Source organism: Hemiscyllium ocellatum, chromosome 45 (assembly GCF_020745735.1).
Source record: "Hemiscyllium ocellatum isolate sHemOce1 chromosome 45, sHemOce1.pat.X.cur, whole genome shotgun sequence".
Taxonomy (NCBI): Eukaryota; Metazoa; Chordata; class Chondrichthyes; order Orectolobiformes; family Hemiscylliidae; genus Hemiscyllium; species Hemiscyllium ocellatum.
In genome coordinates this window covers 9,209,545-9,234,300 of record NC_083445.1, presented here as the reverse complement: position 1 = coordinate 9,234,300, position 24,756 = coordinate 9,209,545, and the positions used below count along the sequence as shown (strand labels likewise).

Sequence of the window (24,756 nt, the reverse complement as noted above, 5' to 3'; positions counted from 1 at the left end):
AGAGATCAGTAGATGGAGTGCTGATGAAGCTTCAACAGCTTTGTCCAGAATGATGTTGAGTTAATGAAGTGCTGTTTGAGCAGTGCTCATCCATGCAAGTGAGAATTAATCCTAATTAACGGAAACCTAACGCTGAAACAAACATCTTAAATTTTCTTAATTACCAAATATTTCTTCATGACCTGAAAAGTGTATGTTTTGCTTCACAACAGCAGTCCACTCTCTATCTTTATCACCCTTATTAAAAATTAAGCACTTGTTAAAGGTTTAAATGTGAACGGTTACCATTAAATATACCCTAGATGGCTTTTAAAGCAGTTTGGTAAGCAGAAAAATAAACAGCAGCAGAAAATGAAAAATGCTGCACACCGCAACACACTCAGGTTGCAACAGGATTCTTGTAAAATTCCCTTTGTTGTCGGGGGGAATGAGTCAACAGTCATAGGCCCCGGAATTTAAACAGCCTGGAACTGGGGGCAAAAGAATTATAATAATCAAGATATCAACATTCCCTTCCAATTAATTTGCAGGGATATGGCAAAATAAAAAGTGGATTCAGGAATTAATTGGATAGATCTAGCAAAAAGCTGTACAGGTAGGATAAACCAAATACACTTTCCACGCAATAATTCTTTAAAGATCTAAAATAAACAGATTCTATTAATGAACTTAACGCTGTTAAAAATTACACAACACCAGGTTATAGTCCAACAGGTTTAACTGGAAGCACTAGCTTTCAGAGCGCTGCTCCTTCATCAGGTGGTTGTGTGATTTTTAACTTTGTACAACACCCCAGTCCAACACCGGCATCTCCAAATCAGAACTTAACACTGTTATTGTCATAAAATAAACATTCAGTTTAGAGTCTTATTTTAGGCAGTTGATGCATTTGCTACTGGGTAAAACAATGTCGAACAAAATAAGCTTGGAAATTCATTTGACTGATTGATCCCTCCTATCTTTGGTTCTTATGGTTCCGCTATGGTTCTTATGACTGGGAGAAAGTATTTCGTGAACAGTGGCGTTGCTAACAGGGATGAAGGTGAACTCAATCTTGAATTCACAAGCTTGCACAGTTCCCCGGCCTTTTATCTTGCTTAAGTGGATAGAGTGAGAGGAAAATGAAAGATTTCCCTCGACAATACATCACTCAAGATGTCTCAAAATGCCACATTCCTGAAACAGTCGTTGTTGTAACCCGGCAGCCAATTTACACATAGCACGGTCCCACAAACAGCAAGCCAACAATGACCAGATGATATTTTAAAGTTGTTGATTGAGGGATAAATGTCCAGAGCACCAGGATTAACATCCCCTGCACATCTTCACAAAGTCCAGTGATACCTGTCTGGTGGTCTCTCTGAGGGCCTCAGTTTAACATCTAGAGTGTCAGCATGGATTTTATGCTGGGGTTTCTGGACTAAGACATCAACCCATAGCCTTTAGACTCAGAAGTGAGAGTGATACCATTGTGTGGCACAGATAACATCTGTCTACAAGCAGAAAATATGGCAAACACTGGAATTCTAATACAAAAACACAAAATATTTTCTCTCTCTAAACTGCTGAATATTTCCAGCACTTTTGGTTTAATACCAACTATACAGAAATTATTTAACACAAGGGACCACCTGTCTGAGCACTGATGCTAACTTTTAACACCCATTACACCCATTCAAGATCACATAAGTCTACACAGAATAGTGAGGAAGTCAGGCTATAAAAGTCTAGATTATTATGGATATTATGTGTCCTTTAATAAAACAGGCAAAAAGTTAACACACAAGCCATTTCCAAATTAATTAAAAATAACTTTTAATTACACGGAAACTCTTGAAGACAGGTGTCTTTGCCAATGACAAAGCAATAATGACACTGTAAAGAAAACAAGGTTCTATCCCATCAGTCTGAATCTATTTGAAGTGGGATAACAAGAAAAAAAAACATACTTCAAAGGTGCAGAGCCCATGCCCTTTTTCTAAGAAATAAACCACTTTGTAATGCGAATGCAATGACTTGGCTGTGCACATTTGCCACACAATTGTCCTGATGCAAAATAGTTCACTAAACACATACACACAAAAAAAAGGTGTACATGAAACAAAGGTGTGGAAGGTAAACTAGCAACAAGGTCCAGTCATGTACCCATTTTTGCTGCATACATTGAGAAGCATCTGCTATTAAAGCAGGTAGTTAGTGCACTGGTGCCCAGGATTCTCAAACCTATAGTGAACCCTTTTAAATATTCAATTGAATATGAATCGTCTCACACCCTCATGCTCCCCATTTCTGGGCGCTTAATTTTGTATCACTTCAGGTGAAAACAAATCTTTAAACCTAGTAAACAAGTTATATTTACACTTTTATTTTGCTTTAATATTGAAGATATTCTCCCCCAGTTCAATTTGCAGCCATTACAGGTTAAAATTAGTTGTGTTTCTAGCCCCACTTTAAACTGTAATGTACAGTCTCTAATAGTTATTTCTATCATTATTTACGTACATAGCTGAAAGACAGCATTTCAAATGAAGTTGGTTTGCGCACTGGAGAGCAGATAATCAAACTCTATGCCTAGAGTTTCTTCCCTGTTATTCATTCGTCATCAAAGTTCTGCTGCAGCAAGAAGTTTGCAGCAAGATTTTCGTTCTTCTCACAGGCAAAGTAAGCCTGAATGACGAGGCCTTCAGGAAAACCCAAGGCTTTTAACTGTGCAAGAGACAGAAAAGGAAAAGCAAATGTCAGACAATAACAACTTGCATTTATGCAGCACCTTTAACACAGTCAAGCATCACAAGCTGCTTGTAGTACCCATTTTTAAGCAAAATTTGATACCATACCACATAAGAAATTAGGACACTGTAGATTTCGAAGACACCTTAAGAGAAAAAGAGGCGTAGAATCCAGGGAGTCTAGGCAATTAGAGGCACAGCTGTAATGGTGGAGTGACAAGAAATCAGGGATGCTTCAGAGTCCAAAATTGAAGAGACACAGATATATCAGAGGGGCTGAGAGATTAGTGGGATTTGCAAACGTGGGCAAGAACGTTTAAGATGATACAAAATTAAAATAAATTCCAATCCACAAATACAAGTTGGGAGAACACACAGTTCAGTTCCAACAGAAAGGCTTAGTCTAGGTACCTTACATCACTTCTGAACAAGGTTTTTAATTGAAATATATGCTTCAGATGCTGAAGTAAGATCTTTGTATAGAAGTTGTATTTAAATATTACTCATTAACTGAACAATTTCTCTTCAATCATCATCTCTCTTTCGTTTTTAACAATCATAAATAGGTAGAAATAAATTATGAATGTGTTACCAACTGCTTATAATGATCTACTGACAATAATCAGATCTCAATGCCAACAATTTATTGATGTACTGTATGGACCCTTGTGGACAAGTCTGATCAATCACAGGTCTGTGACGACTCAACTGATCTTATCTGGCATAGTTGGAGATGACACAGCAATTGTCTTTTGTTCTCATAGCAGGGTCAGAGCAGAAAATAATGCACGGCTACCATTTCAGTGATTAACCATAGGAAGTGATGTATACAGATACCAGGAAAGAATATTAAATTATTTGTCTATAAAACTGTAATATGATAGTCCCTTAAAAAGCAGGATGGAGGGACACTCCATCCTCCACAACACTACTTGGAAGAAGCCAGCACTTTGGGGACAGGAAAGGAGCAAAAGGAATCAACTGAAGGTTTTATATTCTTGTTGGTAATCATTGTGATTGCAAACCCCGAAGAAGCCAGAGTTCAATAAATTCTGGGCTGGCATAAGAACATGATCATGAAAATTAAGCATTTAGCTTTTTAAAACTTATTCATGAATATACTCAGAAGGAAAGCTGCCCATGTTTACCTGATCTTGATGTGTAAAAATTGCTCTTGCCTCTTAGCACCTTCTGCTTTGCTTTCTCCAAGAAATAATAAAGGAAAGTAAATAAACATCCTACCCAGCCTTCACGCTGGTGACTCGTATCACCTGGTTATGCTCCAGCCTCATATTATCCTGCCATCTGTCCTGTCTCCTTTACTTAGCCTGTATCACCCAAGCCAGAGTGAGCCCATATGTTGCCTTTCAGCAGCTATACTTTGCAAGAGTAATACCTCTTATTGAGGGTTACTGCAGTATTACTGGACAATAGCCAAAACAAAAAAAAATTCCAATGTTCAGTCGAAAAACATGGTGCAGGCAAACACAGAAAAAAAGGAATAGTATATTTGCAAGCATCTGTAAGGATTATTTCTACCTTAGTTGGTTACAAGAAATCTGAGTTTGAGATGTAATAGAAAGTTACACAATCTCCATGATTTGCAGTCACAGCTAAATATTACCAAAAAGAGAAAGCTGCCTTCCTCACTACTGACTGACCCAACGAGTATCTCAGTTTGAAATGAAGAAATGCATCATTCCTGTAGGATAGGCAAAAATACAACGTAGCCCCGAATTGTTTGCTGCACTGTTAGCCATTTGGGAAGCTAAAATTGGTTTTATCTCCCTTATGGTAGAGAAAATAAAGGGATCAATCACAGTTCCCTCACATCCAATCAACAATCAGGAACATACTGTGCCAGGGATTAATGGACCCTGCACAAGCACAGTCCACTGTAAGGTGCATTGGCAGAAATTTTGAAGGAAGTGGGCAGTCTAACAAACAGGTTGTGCACAGCCATGTGCGTCAGTGGGAACACCGACGGTGGGACTGGTAGTGACGTACGTGCATTAATTGTGGGCAAGGTTAGGATGGGGTTTGGCTGTAACTGAATGTGTCAAGGTACTGGAAAATGTCAGGTACTTTATGTAAACAACCAACACAAGTCAGTAGCCTCACCAAAAAAAAGGGATAGGAAAGATAAAGAAATTGCATCACTTTTAAGAAATTTCCATCCTGATAATATTTGAAGAGTCAATGGAAACACAGGAAATTGATGAAGTAGGCCATTTGGCCCTTAGATTAGATCATGCCTCAATGCCATTTTCCCCCCACCATCCCCATAACATCCCATTATCCCCTAATGTCATTAGCAATTAGAAATCTATTGATCTGCACATCCTGAACATACTGAATGGCTCTGCCTTCACAGCCCTCTGAGGTTGAGAATTCTAAAGATTTACCATGCTAAGAAATCCCTCCTCAACTCAGTGTTAAACGGCCTGCCCCTTATTCTGGGATTGTGTTTCTTGTATCTCAATGCAACACCCCATCCTGCTCCCCCAAACAACACAGCTGAGGAGAGAGAAATATTTGGTAATTTTCCCTTCACAGCCCATTATTAAACATGCAAAGAGATTTTGAACAAAAATAAGAATAAAGGAACTAGGAGCCGGAGTAAGCCATCTGGCCCTTCAAGACTGCTCCGCCAGTCACTAAGATCATGGCTGATCCTTTTGTGGCCTCAGCTCTACTTACTGCCCTCACCCTTCACTCCTCCAGTGTTCAAAAAAATCTATCTTAGCTTTAAAATATTTATTGAAGTAGCGTCAACTACTTCACTGGGCAGGGAATTCCATAGATTTACAACCCTCTGGGTGAAGAAGTTCCTTCTCAATTCAGTCCTTAATCTGCTCCTCCTAATTTTAAGGCTATGCCCCCTAGTTTTAGTTTCACCTGTCAGTGGAAACATCTTCTCTACGTCTATCTTATCTACTCCCGTCATAATTTTATATATTTCTATAGGTTCCCCACTCATTCTTCTAAATTCCAATGAATATAATCCCAGTCTACTCAGTCTCTCCTCATAAGCCAAACCCTTCAACTCCAGAATCAACCTGGTGAACCTCCCCTGCACCCCCCGAGTACCAGTCCATCCTTTCTCAAGTAAGGAGACCAAAACAGCACATAGCACTCCTGATGTGGCCTCACCAGCACCCTACACAGCTGCAACATGACCTCCTTCTTTTTAAACTCAATCCCATAAGCAATGAAGGTACAAAATTCCATTTGCCTTCCTAATTACCTGCTGCACCTGCAGACCAACTGTTTTTTGATTTATGCACAAGGACACCCAGGTCCCTCTGCACAGCAGCACACTGCAATGTTTTACCATTCAAGTAATAACCCCTTTTACTGTTACTCCTAAGAAAATGGATGACTTCACATTTGTAAACATTGTATTCCATCTGCCAGACTTTGTCCACTCAAAGTATCTATGTTCCTCTGCAAAGTTTCACAGTCTTCTGCACACTTTGCTCTGCCATCTTAGTGTCATCCACAAACTTTGATACATTACACATAGTCCCCAACTCCAAATCATCTATGTAAATTGTGAATAATTGCGGTCCCAACACTGGTCCCTGAGGCACACCACTAGTTATTGATTGCCAATCAGAATAACACTCATTTATCCCCACCCTTTGCTTTCTGTTAGTCAACCAATCCTCTATCCATGATCATACTTTAACTGTAACACCATGCATCTTTAATGGAACTGATGAAGGAGCAAGCTACCTGAGATCTGGTCCTATGTAATGAGACAGGAATAATTAATCATCTAATAGTTAGGGATCCTCTTTGAAGGAACGATCACAGTATGATTGAATTTAGAATACAAACGGAGAGTATGAAGATAAAATCCAATACCAGCGTCCTGTGCTTAAACAAGCGAACTATAATAGGATGAGGGAGGACTTGACTAACGTAGACTGGAAACAAAGATTTTATCGTGGGACAGTTGGCGAGCAGTGGAGGCAGAAGTATATTTTAGTGAAAAGGAAGGACTGTAAGAAAAGGGATATTCTGCAATGGGTGTCTCGGGAAATAAGGGAAGCTATCAAATTGAAAGAGAAGGCATACAAAGTGGCCAAGATCAGCGGGAAATTAGAAGATTGAGAAAACTTCAAAGGTTAACAGAAAGCCACAAAAGTTTTCATACCCTCATGATTTCCAACATCTCTAATATCTCCTGAGCTTTCCTTCCTTTTCACTTCCTTCACAATCTGCCTTGTACTTAAACCCTCCTGCACACATGCTAACTCCACAGTATGAAGTATGTTTTCAATGTAATGAAAATATATTTTCTAATTTAGCGAAATTCTTTCATTGTAATCACTGACCCGCTCTATGGCTTCTTTTTCTTGGGGCGTAACTTGAACATAGCTTGACTGCGATGCATCTTCTCCAACTGCTCCCATCTCCCCTTCAATCTCAGTTACATCCTCTATAGGTTCATTGAGCATCTGGATGAAGTGTTCTTGGTGCTGGCTGATTTGCTGCAGGGAAGTCATTACCAATGATTAGATTTGTGTTGATATAACATCCTATTGTATTGGAACATCACAAGCATTTCATGTACCTAAACCTAACTTGAAATGGAATGACTCCTTTGACGTTTGTGAAGTATATATTGGTCTGAAGACAAGGAGAATATCTGGCTAAGAGCAGAAATGCACCATCAAGGCTCCCACTTCAAGTTGAGAAAGGAAATTAAACCCTTTTGTTTATATATTGGCAGGATATATTTTACAATAATTCATTTTTGAAGATTAACGACTTTTATATTGACAAACAGCAGCTAATTTTTCAATGGAAAGGTCCTACAAGTAGCAGCAACAGTTATTGAAGGTGAGAGTTATATTTGGAATACCCATGTTCTTCTGCAGGTAGTGTTATACGATCTCTTAAAATTCATTCAAAACCAGAAGGAGCGTCAGCTTAATGTCTCAATCAAAAGTCAGTTCATTTAGCGATGTAATAATGCCCCAGTGACATTCAAATGCGAGACTACAAAACATGCTGAAGCAGACAGTAAGGTTAAAGTGAATGTATGAATCCGAACAGGAATAGGTCACTCAGACCCACAAGCATGCCACCCCATTCTATAAAATCGAGACTGATCTGACTACTCCACATTCCTGTTTACTCCCAATAAACTTTTAGTTCCATGTTTATCAAAAGTCTATCAAAATCTACCTCAAAATATTAAAGCTTCTGCACCCACTGTCTTTTCAGGCAAAAGTTCCAAACTCTCAGAGAGAAAAAAAAACATTTTTTAAATGGGCAACCTTTATTTTTAAACAATCATCTCCTCAGGCTAGAATCTCCCACAAGAGGTAATATCCTCTCCAAACGCAGTCGTGTAAAACTTCTCAGGGTCTCGTATGTTTCAATCAATTCACCTCCTAATTTTTTTAAACTCCAGCTAATACAGGCTAGTCTGTCCGACCCTTCCTCCTAAGACAATCTGCCCATACCCAGTGTTAGATTAGTAAACCTTCTCTCAATTGCTTTCAATTCATTTACATCTTTCCATAAATAAGGAGACTAACACTGTACACATGACTCAAGATGTGGTTTATTGAAATGCCCTCACAATAAACAATAGCATTATATTAATTTTCTAGTAACTTGCTGCAACTGCACATTAACCTTTTTGTGACTCAGGCACCAACTAAGCTAAGTGATACTACAAAAAGAAGACAGCACTGTAAGGCCATCCTTTCTAAATTATTTCAATTAATGCTGGAATCAGTGCTTTTGTGATTAAGGGGAAAATATGAAGTTTTTAACATTGTTCGGTTTCTCCAACTCATTCCTTAGCAGAAGTAAGGCTTCTAATTTAATACAGCTGAGCACATATCGATTGTATGTTGTTAACTGCACTAGGTTGAGAAACTACAGACTTAAGAAATATTGAGAAAGGCCACTGCTCTCTTAGCACAGTCAGATTAAAAACCTGACATTTTTGTCTTCGTCTCAGTCATAACATCAAACTTCTTCAATTTCCTTTGGCCTTCGCTACCTTTCCTGCAAATGTATTGCTATATGGATTGGAAATTTCCTTACTTCACTCATTGCTAGTTGCATATCCATCCTAACTCTGCAGTTTAACTTGAAGCATATCCACCTTCCTTGCACCATTAACTAATTTATATACCTCCAGAGTCAGGTTGTTGTGAAGAATGCATTAAAGTGGCCAGCAGCTTTTCACCATTACCTGCAGTAGTTGTGGGTTCTCTCTGCCCAGCTGTTGAAGCAGGGCTGGTAACATCGATGGATTCTGCTGAAGTACTTGTCTCATGTTTTGGAACTGGGGCAGATCCCGGAGGAAGTCCAAAGGGTTCTCAGCTGAGCAAGAAAAGACATTTTTAATATTTGAATCAGCAATGTGACTGGGAGTCTACAAGCAGCAAATGTGCACTCTGTACCAAACTGCTAAGTTCTTCAACTCATGTCAGTGCAAAGAACAAAAAGGCAGGAGGGAACAGACAGAAAAATAGTTCTGAAGAAGGATCACTGAACACAAAATGTTAACTCTGATTTCTCTCCACAGATGCTGCCAGACCTGCTAAGGTTTTCCAGCTATTTCTGCTTTTATTTCTGATTGCTAGCATCCGCAGTTCTGTTTATTTTAAATCACAGCTACCATCCTCCTATTGGCTGTTTTCAGGGCATTGTTGACAAGAGGCTTGAACTCTGGTCCTGGAGCAATTGTGACACAGGAGGCAACCAGTTGGCCCATCTTGTCCATACTGCCTCTTCTGGGCATAAATGAATTGCTTTTGAAGCAACACCTCAGACACGTTGACTCCCTAGACCTACTAATATGCACTCCAAGAAGGCAACAGTGGGGTCACAAGAAAGATTTTGGTGCCTTCGTGTCAGGGAAATTGAAAAAAAGGCTAGGGCTCACACTCCTGATCCTAATCCAGTGACCTCATGGGAACTCAGCAGTGATGCTCCCCAGGCTTTACTGTTCACTGTCGAGGTCTCAGCTTGCAATGAACACTGTCACGCAAGGAAGAAATACCAGCAGTGAGTATGCAAATCTCAGCAAGGACACAAGCAAAATCAGTTCCAGTATCAAGCATCATGCGGTGACATTATACATCTGGCTATCATGTTTACTGAATGCCCTAGTCAGATAACTAATCATCTTCAATGTCTCGACTTATGCATAAATAATAATCACACAGAGGCTCCACAGTGTCTATGGCACCCCCATCCCAGAACCTACAGCACTGTACTCCAGCAAGGAGACACTGCACCAAGAAACACTCACAAATATTTCAGCATGGTAATCAAGGAGCAGCTTTGTCAAATAAAAGAGCAAATGCTGAAAATACTCTTTGAAGAGAAAAAAAACAGGATTAATGTTTCAGGTCAATGATTTTCACCAGACGTTGCTCATCAGCAAAATTGCACACAATGTCCTTTACCTTGTTGTTCTGACATTGATACTGGACCAGAATCGTGACTATCATGGGACATCGCACTCTCCTGCACTGGACTATGGGGTATACCCTATAAAGATTAAAATGGAGGCAAAAGAGATTCAATTCAGCTCTACAGCCAGGTCAATTAAGTACTTTTACAACATTTAGATCTAATGATACAGCATAAATAATGCATTCGCCCATCATTCCCTCTCCCACTTTCAGTTATACTATTGAGGTAGCCTATACGAGAAGAAAACATACAAAATGTACAAATCTATTGATTATTGAGAAAAATGCACTGTAAACACAGGAAAGATTACAACACTTATTCATTGTCAAGCACAATATTACAATTTAAACATGATCAATATAGTTAATATACTAAGAAAACCACTTGGATGAGCTATTTTTCCTTCCTTTTCATTTATATATTTTTCACAGATCATGAGCATCACTGGCTAGGCCAACACTTGATGCCTGTCCTTTCTTGCTGTCAAGAAGGTTATGGTAAGCTGCCTCTTTGAACTGTTGCAATCCATGTGGTTTAGTTCGATCCACAGTGCTGTTAGGGGGAAGGTTCCAGACATTTGACCCAGTGAGAGTGAAGGAACAGCCAACATTGATCCAAATTAAGTTTTGCTTCACTTCTTATTCACTACCACCTTTGTGAGACTAAAGGTTAATTTACTTTCCACAGAATTAAATAAAAAAATTCAAAAGAAACTTCTTTACACAAAATGTGTAGGAGGCCCTCTTGTGGTGCAGTAGTCTCCCCACACCTGGACCAGGAGGCCCAGGTTCAAGTCCACCTGTTCCAGAGGTGTCTTATAACATCTCAGTACAGGTGGATTAGAAAAATAGGTTTTTTTCTTTAAATTAAGAATGGGAAACTCACTACCACAGGGAATGTTTAAAGTAAATACTATACAAACATTTAAAGGACAGGTATGCAAGCATGAGGGAGAAAGAAAAAGGGGATTACAATGGGAGGCAGAGGAAGTGGACCACTATTCAGGTGGTCTGAATGATCATTGTTTCTATGCTTCATATCTTATGTATTCTTATATAACTAATGGCAAGTTAACTAATACCCCTTTCTGAGGACAGCAGCCAAAATCTTCCATTCCAGCAAAATCCCAATACTTTATCAGGTACAGTCTGATAAACGTGCAGCAAATGAGGTGTACTGCATCCACCCGTGTCCACACACACCCCCTACCGTTAGCAGGTACTCTACAGCTCTGTGCGGGTTGTTGAAGCTTGCCCTTAATGCTGCCACCACCTGTTCACGCTCATAACCCATTGATATAATTTCTGACAGCATGGTTTCGTAAGCAGTGTCCGTCACTAAAAAGGAGAAATTAAACATTCTATTGTAAAAACAAGACTTGTGTGGTGTCCTGGCAATTGTCTACAAAATCACAATCTTCTATATAACCACCAACATTCAGCATTACCAAAGGGCAACAACCAGTCAATGTTCAACATGACTCTCATCAATTAACAGATAGAATACAAACATGCACCAACAAACTTCCATGATGCTGCCCAATGTCTTAAAATAATGTTACAACACAGGGTGAACCACGCCCCACACCCAGCTAATTTAAACTAGCAACACAGAAATGATTTAACCCATGCTGTAATCCATTACAATTCGAGAGGCCAAGAACTATACAAAAGGTCACTATTTAAAGTAGAAATTAACAACTTTTTTTTTAGAAAAGTCTAACAGAGAATAATTAACTAGCAACTATTTACAACTCCTTTGTCTAACTGATCTTCTACTTTCCCTTCTATAATACTGGTCCAATAAAACCCTCGATTAAGATTTACCAAAAAATTCAAATTGCAAAACCAGCCAGCTGCCGAATCTTCTCTTTGCACCTTTTCTTCTTCTTAGGGTTTCTATGTCAAAGGTCATTGATAGATAAAGGTACCTTTAAGAGAGCTATTCTGCAGGCAGTCTGCATGTGTTGGTGGCTTGGCAGTTCTCCCACAATTGTTCAACTTGTTTAATATTTATACCCCAAAACGTCGGATCATTTCATTGGATTTAATATTGTCAAAATAATAAATTTAAACTTGATTGGATTTTAGTATCTTGTGGCATAATTTAAACTGATTGGCCAAATTTGAATTTGTTTTTGTCTCATAGCAACCCAGGTACTGCTAGCTGCTGGACCAAATCTTACATTGTAAATGCTCCAGCAGTCTGTGTGCTTACTAAGTCCTTCAACTCTTAAAAGTACAGAACCCCTTACACCTTCATAACAATAACAAGGTGTTACCTAGACTAGGAAGAGTGACCAGAAATAAAAGTGACACTGGAAACGTAAACTATAGCTCAAGACTTTTCATATTTCATGGATCAGATCAAATTGATAAACAAGTTAAGCTCCTGCTACAAAGAGATCAGACCGTGCTGAATATTTAAAGTTCCCTCTCACAGTTCATGATTGTAAAATTCTGCCATCATCTGATTTATGTTTATTCCAGTCGTGGAGGGCATTTCTCTATAATAGCAAATTGTAAGTTAACAATATGATTTCTAATAGTAAATATTTGTAGACTTTAGGTTTTCTCCCCACCCCCTTAGTCCTATTCCTTGCGTATATTTATTTAAAAAAAAGGAAAGTTGTGGATTTACTGACCTGTGGTTGTGTTAGCATCATCATGGGGCAGGTCCTCAGACATGTCACTCTGCAAACGCGGTTCTGACATTAAATCAATCATGGAAACTTGAGCAGGGTGCAGATCACTAACCGACAACGGATTAGACAGTATGTCACTCCCTGAAGAAGGCATTGAACTGCAAATATAAATGTAAGATGCATCTTTCACCAACAGTTCAAATATCATTCTGAGTTTCTAATAGCATTGGTGCATATGATATAGAAGCAGAATTAGGCTTCTTGGCCCATCATATCTGCTCCATTTGATCATAGCTGATCAGTTTCACCTGCCTTTTCCCATAATCCTTTATCACCTTACTAATCAGCTTTATTCCCGATTCCACAATACCAATGTCCCTGCATTGGCACTGGTGTACTGCTCTCCCGTCCTAATGGTCGAATTACAGAATTGGGTATTTGAGAGGCAGATAATTTTGAAGGCAGGATAAGGGATCCAGGTTTAGTTAACATCGAGAGCTGACTCTCAGAGTCTTGTCTCCTCGAACTGATATAAATTACAAAGTATTGAAGATGTTGGAAATCCAAAATAACAGCAGAAACTTCCAGAAATATTCATGTCAGTCAGCACAGAACACTAATGGTATTTATGCAACACATTCCTGTGCATTCAAATCCTAATGGCTGTAGCACAGCCTACTGGAGAACAGCTACATCATCAATGGGATGTGCACTGTGCTTGCTATAACTGACTTCCACAAAAGAGCAGCCAAGAAGGAACCTTTTGAACCTACCCTAGACACAATGTTCCCTCTCCCCTCTCTTTTCTCCACTCCTCTTGTAAAGGTGTTCACTGATGTGGGGCAGAGTTTTATTGTTATTGGTTGCTTTCACTTGCTCAGACAGTAGGCATTTCTTATATTCATGCCTAGAATTATGTGCTACTTATCCATACAAGAGCACAAACTGATTGCGACAATCACCCATTTCCCAACAACGGTGGTGGAATAGTGATCAGAAATCAGAAGCAGAGATCACTTCATTGTTCACTGCTCTAGACCAGGGCATGAAGGATGAGTGTAGATAACTAAGATGACACTGCAATAGATTTTACCAGGGAACTTTCTAGTATTGTTTCTAAATTCCTCCAAGATCTGTCTCTCCCTATCTTGGAAATCTCCTCCGTCCTCAAAATCATTCAAGTGTCTGGACTCCTTTAATTCTGGCCTCTTATGCATTCCTAATAATAATCGCTTGACCACAGTTGGCATGTCTTCAGTTATCTAGGCAACCCCCAGTACTAAAACTTCCCCCCCCCCCCAAAAATCTCTCAACATCGCTCCCTCATTTACAGACTTCATAAAACCTACCTCTTTGAGCAAGTTTTGAGTGTCATATTTTATTTTACATTGCAGGCACAATATAAATGCAAGTTGGTAGCAGTGGTGTTGTAGTCTGCACAACTCGGCAGTGTACCTGGGAGTGAACTTACCCACCGACCAAGATTGATAGCTTCCCCTGGAGACACTTAACAGTAAATCCGCAAGTGCCTCTACATTTTTCATCAAGTCTGAGTCTTTTCCACACCTTGGGAAAAAAACACATTAAAGCATTTTTCCTTTCTCTTCATGGGAAGCTGGGAGTTACTGCTAGATTTTGTTATTATCGTATACCTGGATATTGAAACAGAGCTGGTAATAGTCTGGGCCTGGCTTCCATCATCTGTATTCTGTCTCTCCTCTCCTTCTAGCTGCGACTGTGTGGAGGATGGCGCAACTGTAGAAACAGATCCAGTTTCTGCGGGGGTACTCTTAGGCTGCAGATTTGTAAAGAAAAGGTACAATAATGTATCAACTATTTGTCACGTTACTAATCATCACCTGATCTTGAATACAATTCCAAACATCTTGCTCAGGGGGTCATTTTGGAATGGGGTAGGTGGGATCTAGAAAATGATAATGCATTTTTCATGTGGAGGTTCTGGAAATAAGAGATGAGTCATGGAAAGGTGCCCTTTGATCTATCATGTCCACACCAGTCGTCAAGCACCTATCTACTTTATTCCCATTTCCCAGCAATTAACCCACTGTCATGCTTGCTATTGCTTTTCAAGTGTTCATCTCAATACTTCTTAAACACTGTAGTGGCTCCGGTCTCTACCACCCTTTAAGGCAATGAATTCCAGACAGGGAGATGATGCCAATGCCTCAGTGGTATGATCACTAGACTATTAATCCAGAAACCAAGGTAATGATCGTGGGACCCAGGTTCGAATCCCTTCAGGGTAAATCTGGAACTAAGAGTACAATGATGATCACAAAGTTGTTGTTAATTGTTGGAAAATCCTATCTGGTTCACTAATGTTCTATGAGTAAAGAAACTGCTATCCTTAGCCTACATGTGACTCCAGAACCAAAGCAATGTGGCTGACTCTTAACTGCCCTCTGGTCAATTAGGGATAGGAAATAAATGTTGGCCTAGCCAGTGACACCTACATCTTATGAACGAATTATAAATAAGTATAAATTCTCCTTCCATCCCTTCTAAACCTCTTGCCCCTCACCTTAAATCTAAGCTGCTTGGTAAGTAACACCTTTAGTAAGGGAATATACTCATGGGCTCAGTTGACAGGGTGGCTGTTATGCAACAGAGTGATACCAACAGCATGGGTTCAATTTCCACACCAGCTGAGATTACCATGAAGGGCTCACTGAGGCATGGTGACCCTCAGATTAAAATGCTACCAGTTGTCCTTCTAATGAGACAGGAAACCTGATGGTCCAACAGGGCTATGGGGACTTACTTTGCTCATTTTTCTGACCCTCATAAATTTTGTAAGTGTCAATCAGATCTCTCCTCAACCTTGACTGCTGCAATTAAAACAGCCTCAGCGTAGTTGCTTTTCACAGTTGAAACACCCCACCCGAGGCAACATTCTGGTGGATTTCTTCTGCACTCTCTCCAGTGTAATCACATCTTTCCTGGTAACCAGGACTGCATACGCTACTCTAGCAGGGGCCTAACTCATATCCTACACAGTTCCATCGTAACTGTCGTGCTCTTAAGTTCAATGCCTCACCTAATAAAGGCAAGTATTCTACATGCCTTCTCAACCACCCTACCTACTTGTCTTGGTACCTTCAAGCTTGAAATACATGGTCCTTCTAAATCCTCAGCACTACACAGAATCTTACTATTCATTCTGTACACCTTGACTTGTCAGTCCTCTCAAAATGCATCACTTCACACTTTTCAGGATTAAATTCATATGCCATTGTTCTGTTCATCTGACTAGCCCATCTATATTCTCTTGTCTAAAGCCTTCCCCTTCGCTCCTTACCACACCACCAACATCTGCAAACTTACTGACAAATTTTACAATATTCGTTTTGAAATCATTAATGTACACCATAAGCATCAAGGGATCAAGCACTAAACTCCGTGGTATGCCACTGGACACAGGATTCCAATCACCAAAACAACCTTCAACCAGCACCCTGTACCTTCTGTCATTAAACCAGTTTTGGATCCAATTGGCCAAACTGCTATGGATCCTAAAGACTCTTACCCAGTCTCCCATCCAACATCTTGTCAAAAGTCTACTGAGATTCATGTAGATTACATCAAATGCACTATGCTCATCCAGACATGTGGTGATCTCCTCAAAAAATTCAACTGAATTTGTTCGATTATCTCCCCAATCAAAGAGACAACTTGGGAAGGTTCTGAGGGAATGAGCCAGAACACTAGCATAACCTCTCCTCTATGACATCTTAGTTTTCAACTGATAAAGCAGGTATCTACATACCTCACACGAAAGTCAGTGCTTCTACCCAGAAAGATGTTGTAGCACATAAGTCAGATTGTACAGTCATTATGGAACAGAATGCCAAACAAGTGCAGCTCTTTGCAGAGTAATCTAGTTAGTCCCTCAGCCCTATAAATTTATTTTCCTCAAATATCCATCTAATTGCCTTTCAAATTCATTAATTGCTTCAGTTTCTACCAGCCTTGCAGGCAATCATTACCATCAAATACATGACACGTCACGATCACCCCGACCCCCTCACATTCCTCCTTCATCTCTCATCAAAAGCCTTCAAAGTGTACACCGGAATCTTGTACCATTAATTAATAGGAGCAGTTTTTCTTTATTTATTTTTCCTAAACCAGTCACATAATCTTGTACACCATCAGATTTCCCCTCAATCTCCTTTGATGGAAGAGGAAATACCATAGCTTCTTCAACTTAACCTTGTAACGAAAATCCATCATCCCTGGAACTATTCTGGTAAGAAAAAAACACCCTACTGCTGGAAACCCAAAAATATTGCACACCTTTGTTACCATAACGACGACAAAATTCTTCTCGTCAATCTTGTATTCCTTGAGCCGCACATCGTTGCTTAGAATCTTTCCAGCATAAATGAGTTTCTGACCAGCAACAGGGAAACCAGTGCCCTTTTCTGCTTCGATACACTCTTTCAATGCTTGCACCTGCAAAGTAAAATTTTGTAAGGACAGGAATAAACAGTCAAGCATTAATGACATGACTAAGAATAACTCGAACCATGATCCTTTTAGTCAAGAGGTCAAGCTAAATGTACTTAACATTAACTTTATCCACTTAACAGACCTATTTTTACAAATTTAAAAAGATGCATTTCAGACATCATTCTTCCAATTTCCATATTAGAAACACTCTGTTTTAAAGAGCTACATCAACCAAAAGTTACCAGTTTCAACTTCTGGCCTCTACCAAGTTAGCTGATATCAAAGAGACAGTCAGGAGCTCTATAACTGACTTGAATGCCAATGAGTGAGGATAACCCAGGCCAGAGTTTCCCATGCTGACTGAAAACCCATAGGCAAATAGAACGGTAAACATAGGCAAAATAGAATAGTGTTCAATACTGGTCGCCACATTATGGGAAGGATGTGGGAACTCTGGAAACGGTGCAGAAGAGGTTTAGAGGGGATTGAGCTACAATGAGAGGCTAGAAAAACTCAGGTTATTTTCCCTGGAGTGGCGGAGGCTGAGGGGAGACTTGATAGAAGTCAATAAAATTATGAGATGCATTGGTAAGGCTGATGGTATGAATCTTTTTCCCAGAGTTGAAATATCTAATATTAGGGCACGTGCATTTAAGGTGAGCAGGGAATGTTCAAAGGAGATGTGAGGGGTCAGGTTTTATCTTAGACAGAGAGTGGTACAAGTCTGGAACGCGCTGCTAGGGGTGGTGGTGGAGGCAGATAGGATCGGGACTTTTAGATAAGCACATGGATATGCCAGGAATGGAGGGATATGGACCATGGGAAAGCAGAAGGGATTATCTTAATTTGGCATAACATCGTGGGCTGAATGGCCTGTCCCTGTGTTGTACAGTTCTATGTTCTATTAACAGGACTGTTGATGCCATTGCAATCATCACGTAGCAGGCTTCTAGACAGCAAGGGGAAAAATCCACAGCTGGACAAAATACTATTTTAAAAATCTGAAATACAATTTCAACAGAATAGTATTGTGTCAACTGGGAGTGAATTCCATTTGTTATTCTTCAAATGGTAATTTAAGAAATACATTCTTTCAAATACAGTTGGCATATAACAGTGGATGAACACTGTTTAAGGTGATTAATGCACTATTAAAACTACAAACAAGCAATAATGCTGCTGGCTCATGCAAGATCCTACACAATTTGTGCAAAGGAGAAACGAAAGGATGAGTAATTAATCACCAAAGAATTCAACAGAACCTTCCAAACCATGACCTCGACCACAATAAAAAACAAGGCTAGCAGTTACATGGAAATACCACCACCACCTGCAAGTTCTGCTCCAATTCAAACACCATCTCGAACAGCACTGAGTATACCTGGCCCCCCCAAGGACTGCAGTGGTTCACGATGATGGCGCACTACCACTTGGACAAGAGCAATTACAGCTGGGCAACAAACGCTGCCTTAACCAGTGATGCCCACATCTCATGAATGAATAACATCAAAATTAATCTTGGCCAGAATCCTGGCAAACTTCTGAGCCTTCCAACAAAAATAGTCAAGGAGGTTTCATGTCAGTAGGCAGACAGAACCTGAATTCAGTATATCACATTAATGCAGTTCTCCAGAGCAATACAATATCTCAGTATTGCATTTAAGTATCAATCTCGATTATTTAGTCATGTCTTTGAGTCCACAATGTTCTAGTTCAGGGACCAGACTGCCATTGCTAAGTCACATTAATGGCACTAAAATATTACATAACTACCATCATATGGCAGATTAACACACCAACAATAGATTTCGTAGAAAGAGGGGCTGGTTATTGTCATGAATCCAATGTCAATATTCCTATGGATTATACTACTGATTCCCACTTAAGTGCACACCATTCTACAGATTATCTGTCATTATTAATGACCAAAACATCAAACATTAAAGTTTCTGAAGATTATGAACTAATGCTCAATGGTTTTAATATTCCCACTGATTGATGTCAGCACACAAGCAGGAATCAATTCTACAGCAGCTTATTAAATTTGTGACTCTAGAGAATACCCCAGTGATTAATCCTCCCAAATTCCTGATATTAAAACACTCCAGTATTGATCTAATAAACGTTATTAGTGATCAATTCAGAAGTTTCTAATTTGGCATTAAAGCAAGTTGTGCGAAGCAGAGAGAACAATTCCGAGAGGTGAGTCCAGACCAAGCACTTAAGATAACAACCTCGACTGTCCTGTATGAAATAAGAATTGATTCTCAGAATTTGGGTCTTTACAGCATCAATTTGGTGAACTCACTCAAAGGCCTCAGAATGATTCACAGAAGAAATGTAAAAATATCATAGTGGGTGTGGTAAGAGGCATTCTTTTGAGACTGGACAGAATCAATGCTGATTATTTTTGATTACTATCTACCTAACAAATGATTGATGCAATCACCAGGATTTGTGTTCCACTCAACAGCGCTGACTTTCCTCAGCATCTCTATTGCCTGACTTGACAGCTACAGAACTCCATCATTACGGCTTAAAAGCCTCCAAACAAAATCGATGTGAAGTGTGCACGAGTGAAGGATGATATACATCACATACTCTTCTCCGACTACGGCAAACCGTTCCTATCTCTATCAGAAGAAAACTTCAGGCAAGTGGTCAGCAAGGGAGATTTGTATGTGTGTGCATGGAGTAGTCCTGCAGTTCGGTAAACAAATCACCTTCATGGCACCACGACAACGCTTTCATTGGCAAACTTTCCACTATGCAGCTAAGCTGATCCAATATATTAAACTCATTCCACCTGAGAGAACTATCACATATATAGACTTGTCCAGGTCCAATTAATCTGCATTCTAAAGAATCTTGAAATGGAGTTATTGTCTGCTCTTCGTAAATTTAGAAAATTTGAAGATTTAGTCCCAAGTAAGACTTCATATCAATTCACATAACTGAGAAATTCATCCAAGTAGAGTTTTCATTAGCTTGATCCGAGGTACACAATTTTTCTCCAGAGAATCTAAACTCTGAGTTCAGAACAGAACAGCAATCTCCAATTTTAAGCCTTCACAGTACTCACAACTATACTTTCACTACAGAGGGGTGTACCCTAAACCCCCCTTTCCCAGATAATCTCTCCAACATTGTCCTATACAGGGTAAAGGTGGAACCTGTCCAAAATTTGTAGTGAAAAGTTGTGTGTGTGCGTGTGCGCACATGCTATTTTGAGACTCAACCCCCCCCCACCCGCCCTTAAAAGTCAGCAACAGCAGCAGTCTTGTTGTTGATTTCCAGTCGAGCTGTGGGGGGGGTATGTTGGCTAGGTCAGAGGTGGGCAGGGGGCAGTGTTGGATGGGGGTGGAGGGGGCCTGTATGCTGAGTGCTGCTGCCTCGTTTCTGAATGGGGCGGACTTACCAAAACGCTCCTAGCTCCAGAGGAAAGGCTTTTAATCGATTATCCAAATGAAATAGTGCCCGCCCATCTCCTTCGGATAATCGGGATTCCTCTGTATATTGATTTGTGGATAGAGGTGGATGGATTGGTAAGAGGTGAGTATGGGTGAATAAGGCAGGTTTGAGGCGGAGGGGGCTGGTTGTGGATGGATGGGTATCAGTGTGCATGGATGGGGAGTGGGGTATGGATGGGGTGTTTAGGGTTTTATCTAGAGACATCGAGTCTTAAGGCATGGAAATATATTCTTTAGTCGAACTCATGCGTGCCGACCACAAATCCCAATCAGACCTTGTTCCATTTGCAAAATTTGGCCCATATCCCCTAAATCTTTTCTATTCACACAACCATCCAGGTGCCTTTTAAAAGTAAATCACACCAGCCTCTACTACTTTTTCTGGCAGTTCATTTCATACTTGTACCACTTCTTGTGAAAACGTTACCCTGCTGGTCCTTTTTAAACCTTTCCCCTCTCACCTTAAACCTGTGTCCTCTAGCTTTGGACTTCTTCACCTGAGGAAAAAGATCTGGGTTATTTATTCTATCCATGCCCCTCATGATTTTATAAACCTCTATAAAGGTCACTCTTTAGACTCTGAGGCTCTGGGGAGAAAAGGCCCAAGTCTTTCACTCTAGCTCAAACCCTCCAGTCCTGCAACGTCTTTGTAGATCTTTTCTGCACACTCTCAAGTTTAACAACATTCTTTCTATAGAAAGGCGACCAAAATTGTATTCAATATTCCAAATATGGCCTCACCAATATACAGCTGCAACACGGCATGGCAACGTGTTACGACCAATAAAGGCAAGTGTATCAAAATGCCTTCTTCACCACCCTGCCTACCTGTGACTCTACTTTCAAGGAACAATGCACCTACGTCCCTTTGTTAGGCAACATGCCCCAGGACCCTACCATTAACTGTACAAATCTTGTCCTGGTTTGCCTCAATAAAATGCAACACCTTACATTTATATAAATTAAACTCCATCTGCCAGTCCTTGGCCCATTGGCTCATCTAATCAAAGACCTGTTGTACTCTGAAATAATCTTCTTCATGTCCACTACATTACCTATTTTGGTGTCATCAGCAAACTTACAAATCATACCTCTTATATTCATATCCAAATCATTTAATTAAATGATGAAAAGCAGAGAACCAGCACTGATCCTTGTGGCATATCACTGGGTACTGGCCTCCAATCCAAAAATTAACCCTCAACCACCACCCTCCATCTCCTACCTTAAAGTCAATTTTGTATCCAATTAGTTAGCTCCACTGCATGCCATGTGTCTAGCCTTGCTAACCAGTCTACCATGCAGAACCTAGTCAAACACTTTGGCGAAGTCCATACAGACAACACCTACCGCTTAGTCTTCATTAATCTTCTTTGTCACCTCTTCAAAATATTCAATCAAGTTAGTGAGTTGCATAAAGCCATACTGACTATCCCTAATCAGTCCTTGCTTTTCCAAACACATGTAAATATTGTCCCTGAGAATCCCCTTCAGCCACTTACCCAGCACTGATGTAAAGCTCATCAGTTCCCTGGCTTTCCTTACAGCTTTTTTTAAATAGCAACACCACATTGGTCAACTTCCTTGATCACCCATGGCTATTGATAATGCAAATATGTCAGCAAGGGGCCCAGCAATCTCTTCCCTAGCTTCCCACAAAGTTCTGGGAAACACTTGATCAGGTCCTGAGGATTTATCTACCTTTATACATTTTAAGATCTCCAGCACCTCCTCTTCTGTAATATGAATTCCTTTCAAATGTCACTATTTATTGTCACGTTATTGGACATGTGAGAGTGTGTTATTGTTGTGGGGGAATGGTGAGTGGTGCCGTTGTTGTTGTTGTGTGGGGGTGTGAGTGTTGTTGTGGGAGCGTTTCAGTGCGTTGTTGTGGGGGTTTGTGAGTGTGTTGTTCTGTGGTGTGTGTGTTGTTCGGGGGGGGGGAAGTGTGTTGTTGTGGGGGTGTGAGAGTATTGTTGTGCGGGAGGGGAGGAGTGTGAGAGTGTTATTGTGCAGGGGCACGTGTGAGTGTGTTGTTGTAAGTGTTGTTATGGGGGTGTGAGAGAATGTTGTGGGGTTATGTGTGAGTGTTGTGGGGTTATGTGTGAGTGTTGTGGGGTTATGTGAGAGTGTTGTGGGGGTATGTGTGAGTGTTGTGGGGTTATGTGAGAGTGTTGTGGGGTTATGTGAGAGTGTTGTGGGGGTATGTGAGAGTGTTGTTGTGGGGCTGTGTGTTGTTATGGGGGTGTGTGTGTTGCGATGAGTGTGTGTGTGTTGTTGTAGGGGTGTGTGAGAGTGTGCGGTGTGTGGGTGTTGTTCTGAGTGTGAGAGTACCTTGCTCTCTCTCCCTCCCTGTGTGTGTGTGTTGTTGCGGGGTGTTGTTCTGAGAGCGAGTGTACCGTGCTCTCTCTCCCTCCCTCCCTCCCTCTGAGTGTGCGTGTGTGGGTGTTGTTGTTGTAGTGGTTTGAGAGAGTGTGTGGTGCGTGAGTGTTGTTCTGAGTGTGAGAGTACCGTAGTCTCTCTCTCTCCCTCTGCATGCGTGTGTGTGTGTGTTGTTGTTGTTGTTCGGAATGTAAGTGTACTATGCTCCCTCTCCCTCCGGTGTGTGGTGGTGGTGTTGTTGTTGTTGTTGTAGTAGGGGTGTGTGAGTGTGTGTGATTTGAGAGTGTTGTTCTGAGAGTGAGTGTACCATGCTCTCTCTCCCTCCCTGGGTGTGTGTTGTTGTTGTTGTTGTTGTTATTGTAGGGGTGTGAGTGTGTGTGTGTGTGGGTGTTGTTCTGAGAGTGAGAGTGTACCATGCTCTCTCTCTCTCCCTCCCTGTATGCTTGTGTGTTGATGTGAGGGGGTATGTGATTGTTGTTCTAAGAGTGAGCGTGTACCATGCTCTCTCTCTCTCTCTCACCCTTTGTGTGTGCATGTGTGTTGTTGTATGGGTGTGTGGGTGTTGTTCTGAGAGAGTGTACCGTGCTCTCTCTCCCTCCGTGTGTGTGTGTGTGTCAGTGTGTGTGTGTGTGTGTGTGTGTGTGAGAGAGAGAGAGAGAGTGTGTGTGTTGGTGTTGTTCTGAGTGTGAGAGTACCGTGTGTGTTGTTGTGGGGTGCATGTGTTGTTCTAAAGTGAGAGAGTACCGTGCCCTCTCTCCCTCCCTGTGTGTGTGTGTGTGTGTGTGTTGTTCTGACAGTGAGAGTACTGTGCCCTCTCTCCCTCCCTGTGTGTGTGTGTGTGTGTGTTGTTCTGACAGTGAGAGTGTACCGTGCCCTCTCTCCCTCCCTGTGTGTGTGAGTGTGTGTTGTTCTGACAGTGAGAGTACCGTGCCCTCCCTCCACGTGTGTGTGTGTGTGAGAGAGAGAGAGAGTGAGTGTGTGTTGTTTTGGGACGTGAGAGTGTGTGTTGTTGTGTGAGTGAGTGATGATGTGGGGTGTGTGTGTTGTTCTGACAGTGAGTGTACCATGCCCTCTCTCCCTCCCTATGTGTGTGTGTGTGTTGTTCTGACAGTGAGAGAGTACCGTGCCCTCTCTCCCTCCATGTTTGTTGTTGTTGTGGAGTGTGTGTTGTTCTGACAGTGAGAGAGTACCATGCCCTCTCTCTCTCCCTCCCTGTGTGTTTGAGTGTGAGTGTGTTTCTCTTTGGGTTGTGAGTGTGTGTTGTTGTGGGGTGTGTGTGTTGTGTTGACAGTGACAGTGTACCATGCCCTCCCTCCCTCCCTCCCTGTGTGAGTGTGTGTTGTTGTGGAGAGTGTGTGTGTGTGTGTGTGTGTGTGTTGGTCTGACAGTGAGAGTACCGTGCCCTCTCTCCCTCCCTGTATGTGTGTTGTTGTGGGGTGTGTGTGTTGTTCTGACAGTGAGAGTACCGTGCCCTCTCTTCATCCCTGTGTGTTGTCGTAGGGAGTGTGTGGTTGTGACAGTGAGTGTACCGTGCCCTCCCTCACTCCCTGTGTGAGAGTGTGTGTTGTTGTGGGGTGTGTGTGTTGTTCTGACAGTGAGAGTA

General features: G+C 41.0%; 1 protein-coding gene across 1 annotated transcript in view; it reads right to left on the bottom strand.

The window, feature by feature from the left end:
- Window positions 1-1,827: 1,827 nt before the first annotated feature.
- LOC132835796 (UV excision repair protein RAD23 homolog A-like) overlaps window positions 1,828-24,756 on the bottom strand; it is a 28,218-nt gene continuing 5,289 nt past the window's right edge. The window contains exons 2-9 of the mRNA XM_060854866.1: window positions 17,146-17,304; window positions 14,481-14,623; window positions 12,829-12,986; window positions 11,394-11,521; window positions 10,175-10,259; window positions 8,953-9,083; window positions 7,073-7,228; window positions 1,828-2,706 (exon numbers count right to left, since the gene is read on the bottom strand). Coding sequence (XP_060710849.1) covers window positions 2,593-2,706; window positions 7,073-7,228; window positions 8,953-9,083; window positions 10,175-10,259; window positions 11,394-11,521; window positions 12,829-12,986; window positions 14,481-14,623; window positions 17,146-17,304 — 1,074 coding nt within the window. The 3' untranslated portion in view covers window positions 1,828-2,592. The remainder of the gene's footprint in view (window positions 2,707-7,072; window positions 7,229-8,952; window positions 9,084-10,174; window positions 10,260-11,393; window positions 11,522-12,828; window positions 12,987-14,480; window positions 14,624-17,145; window positions 17,305-24,756) is intronic.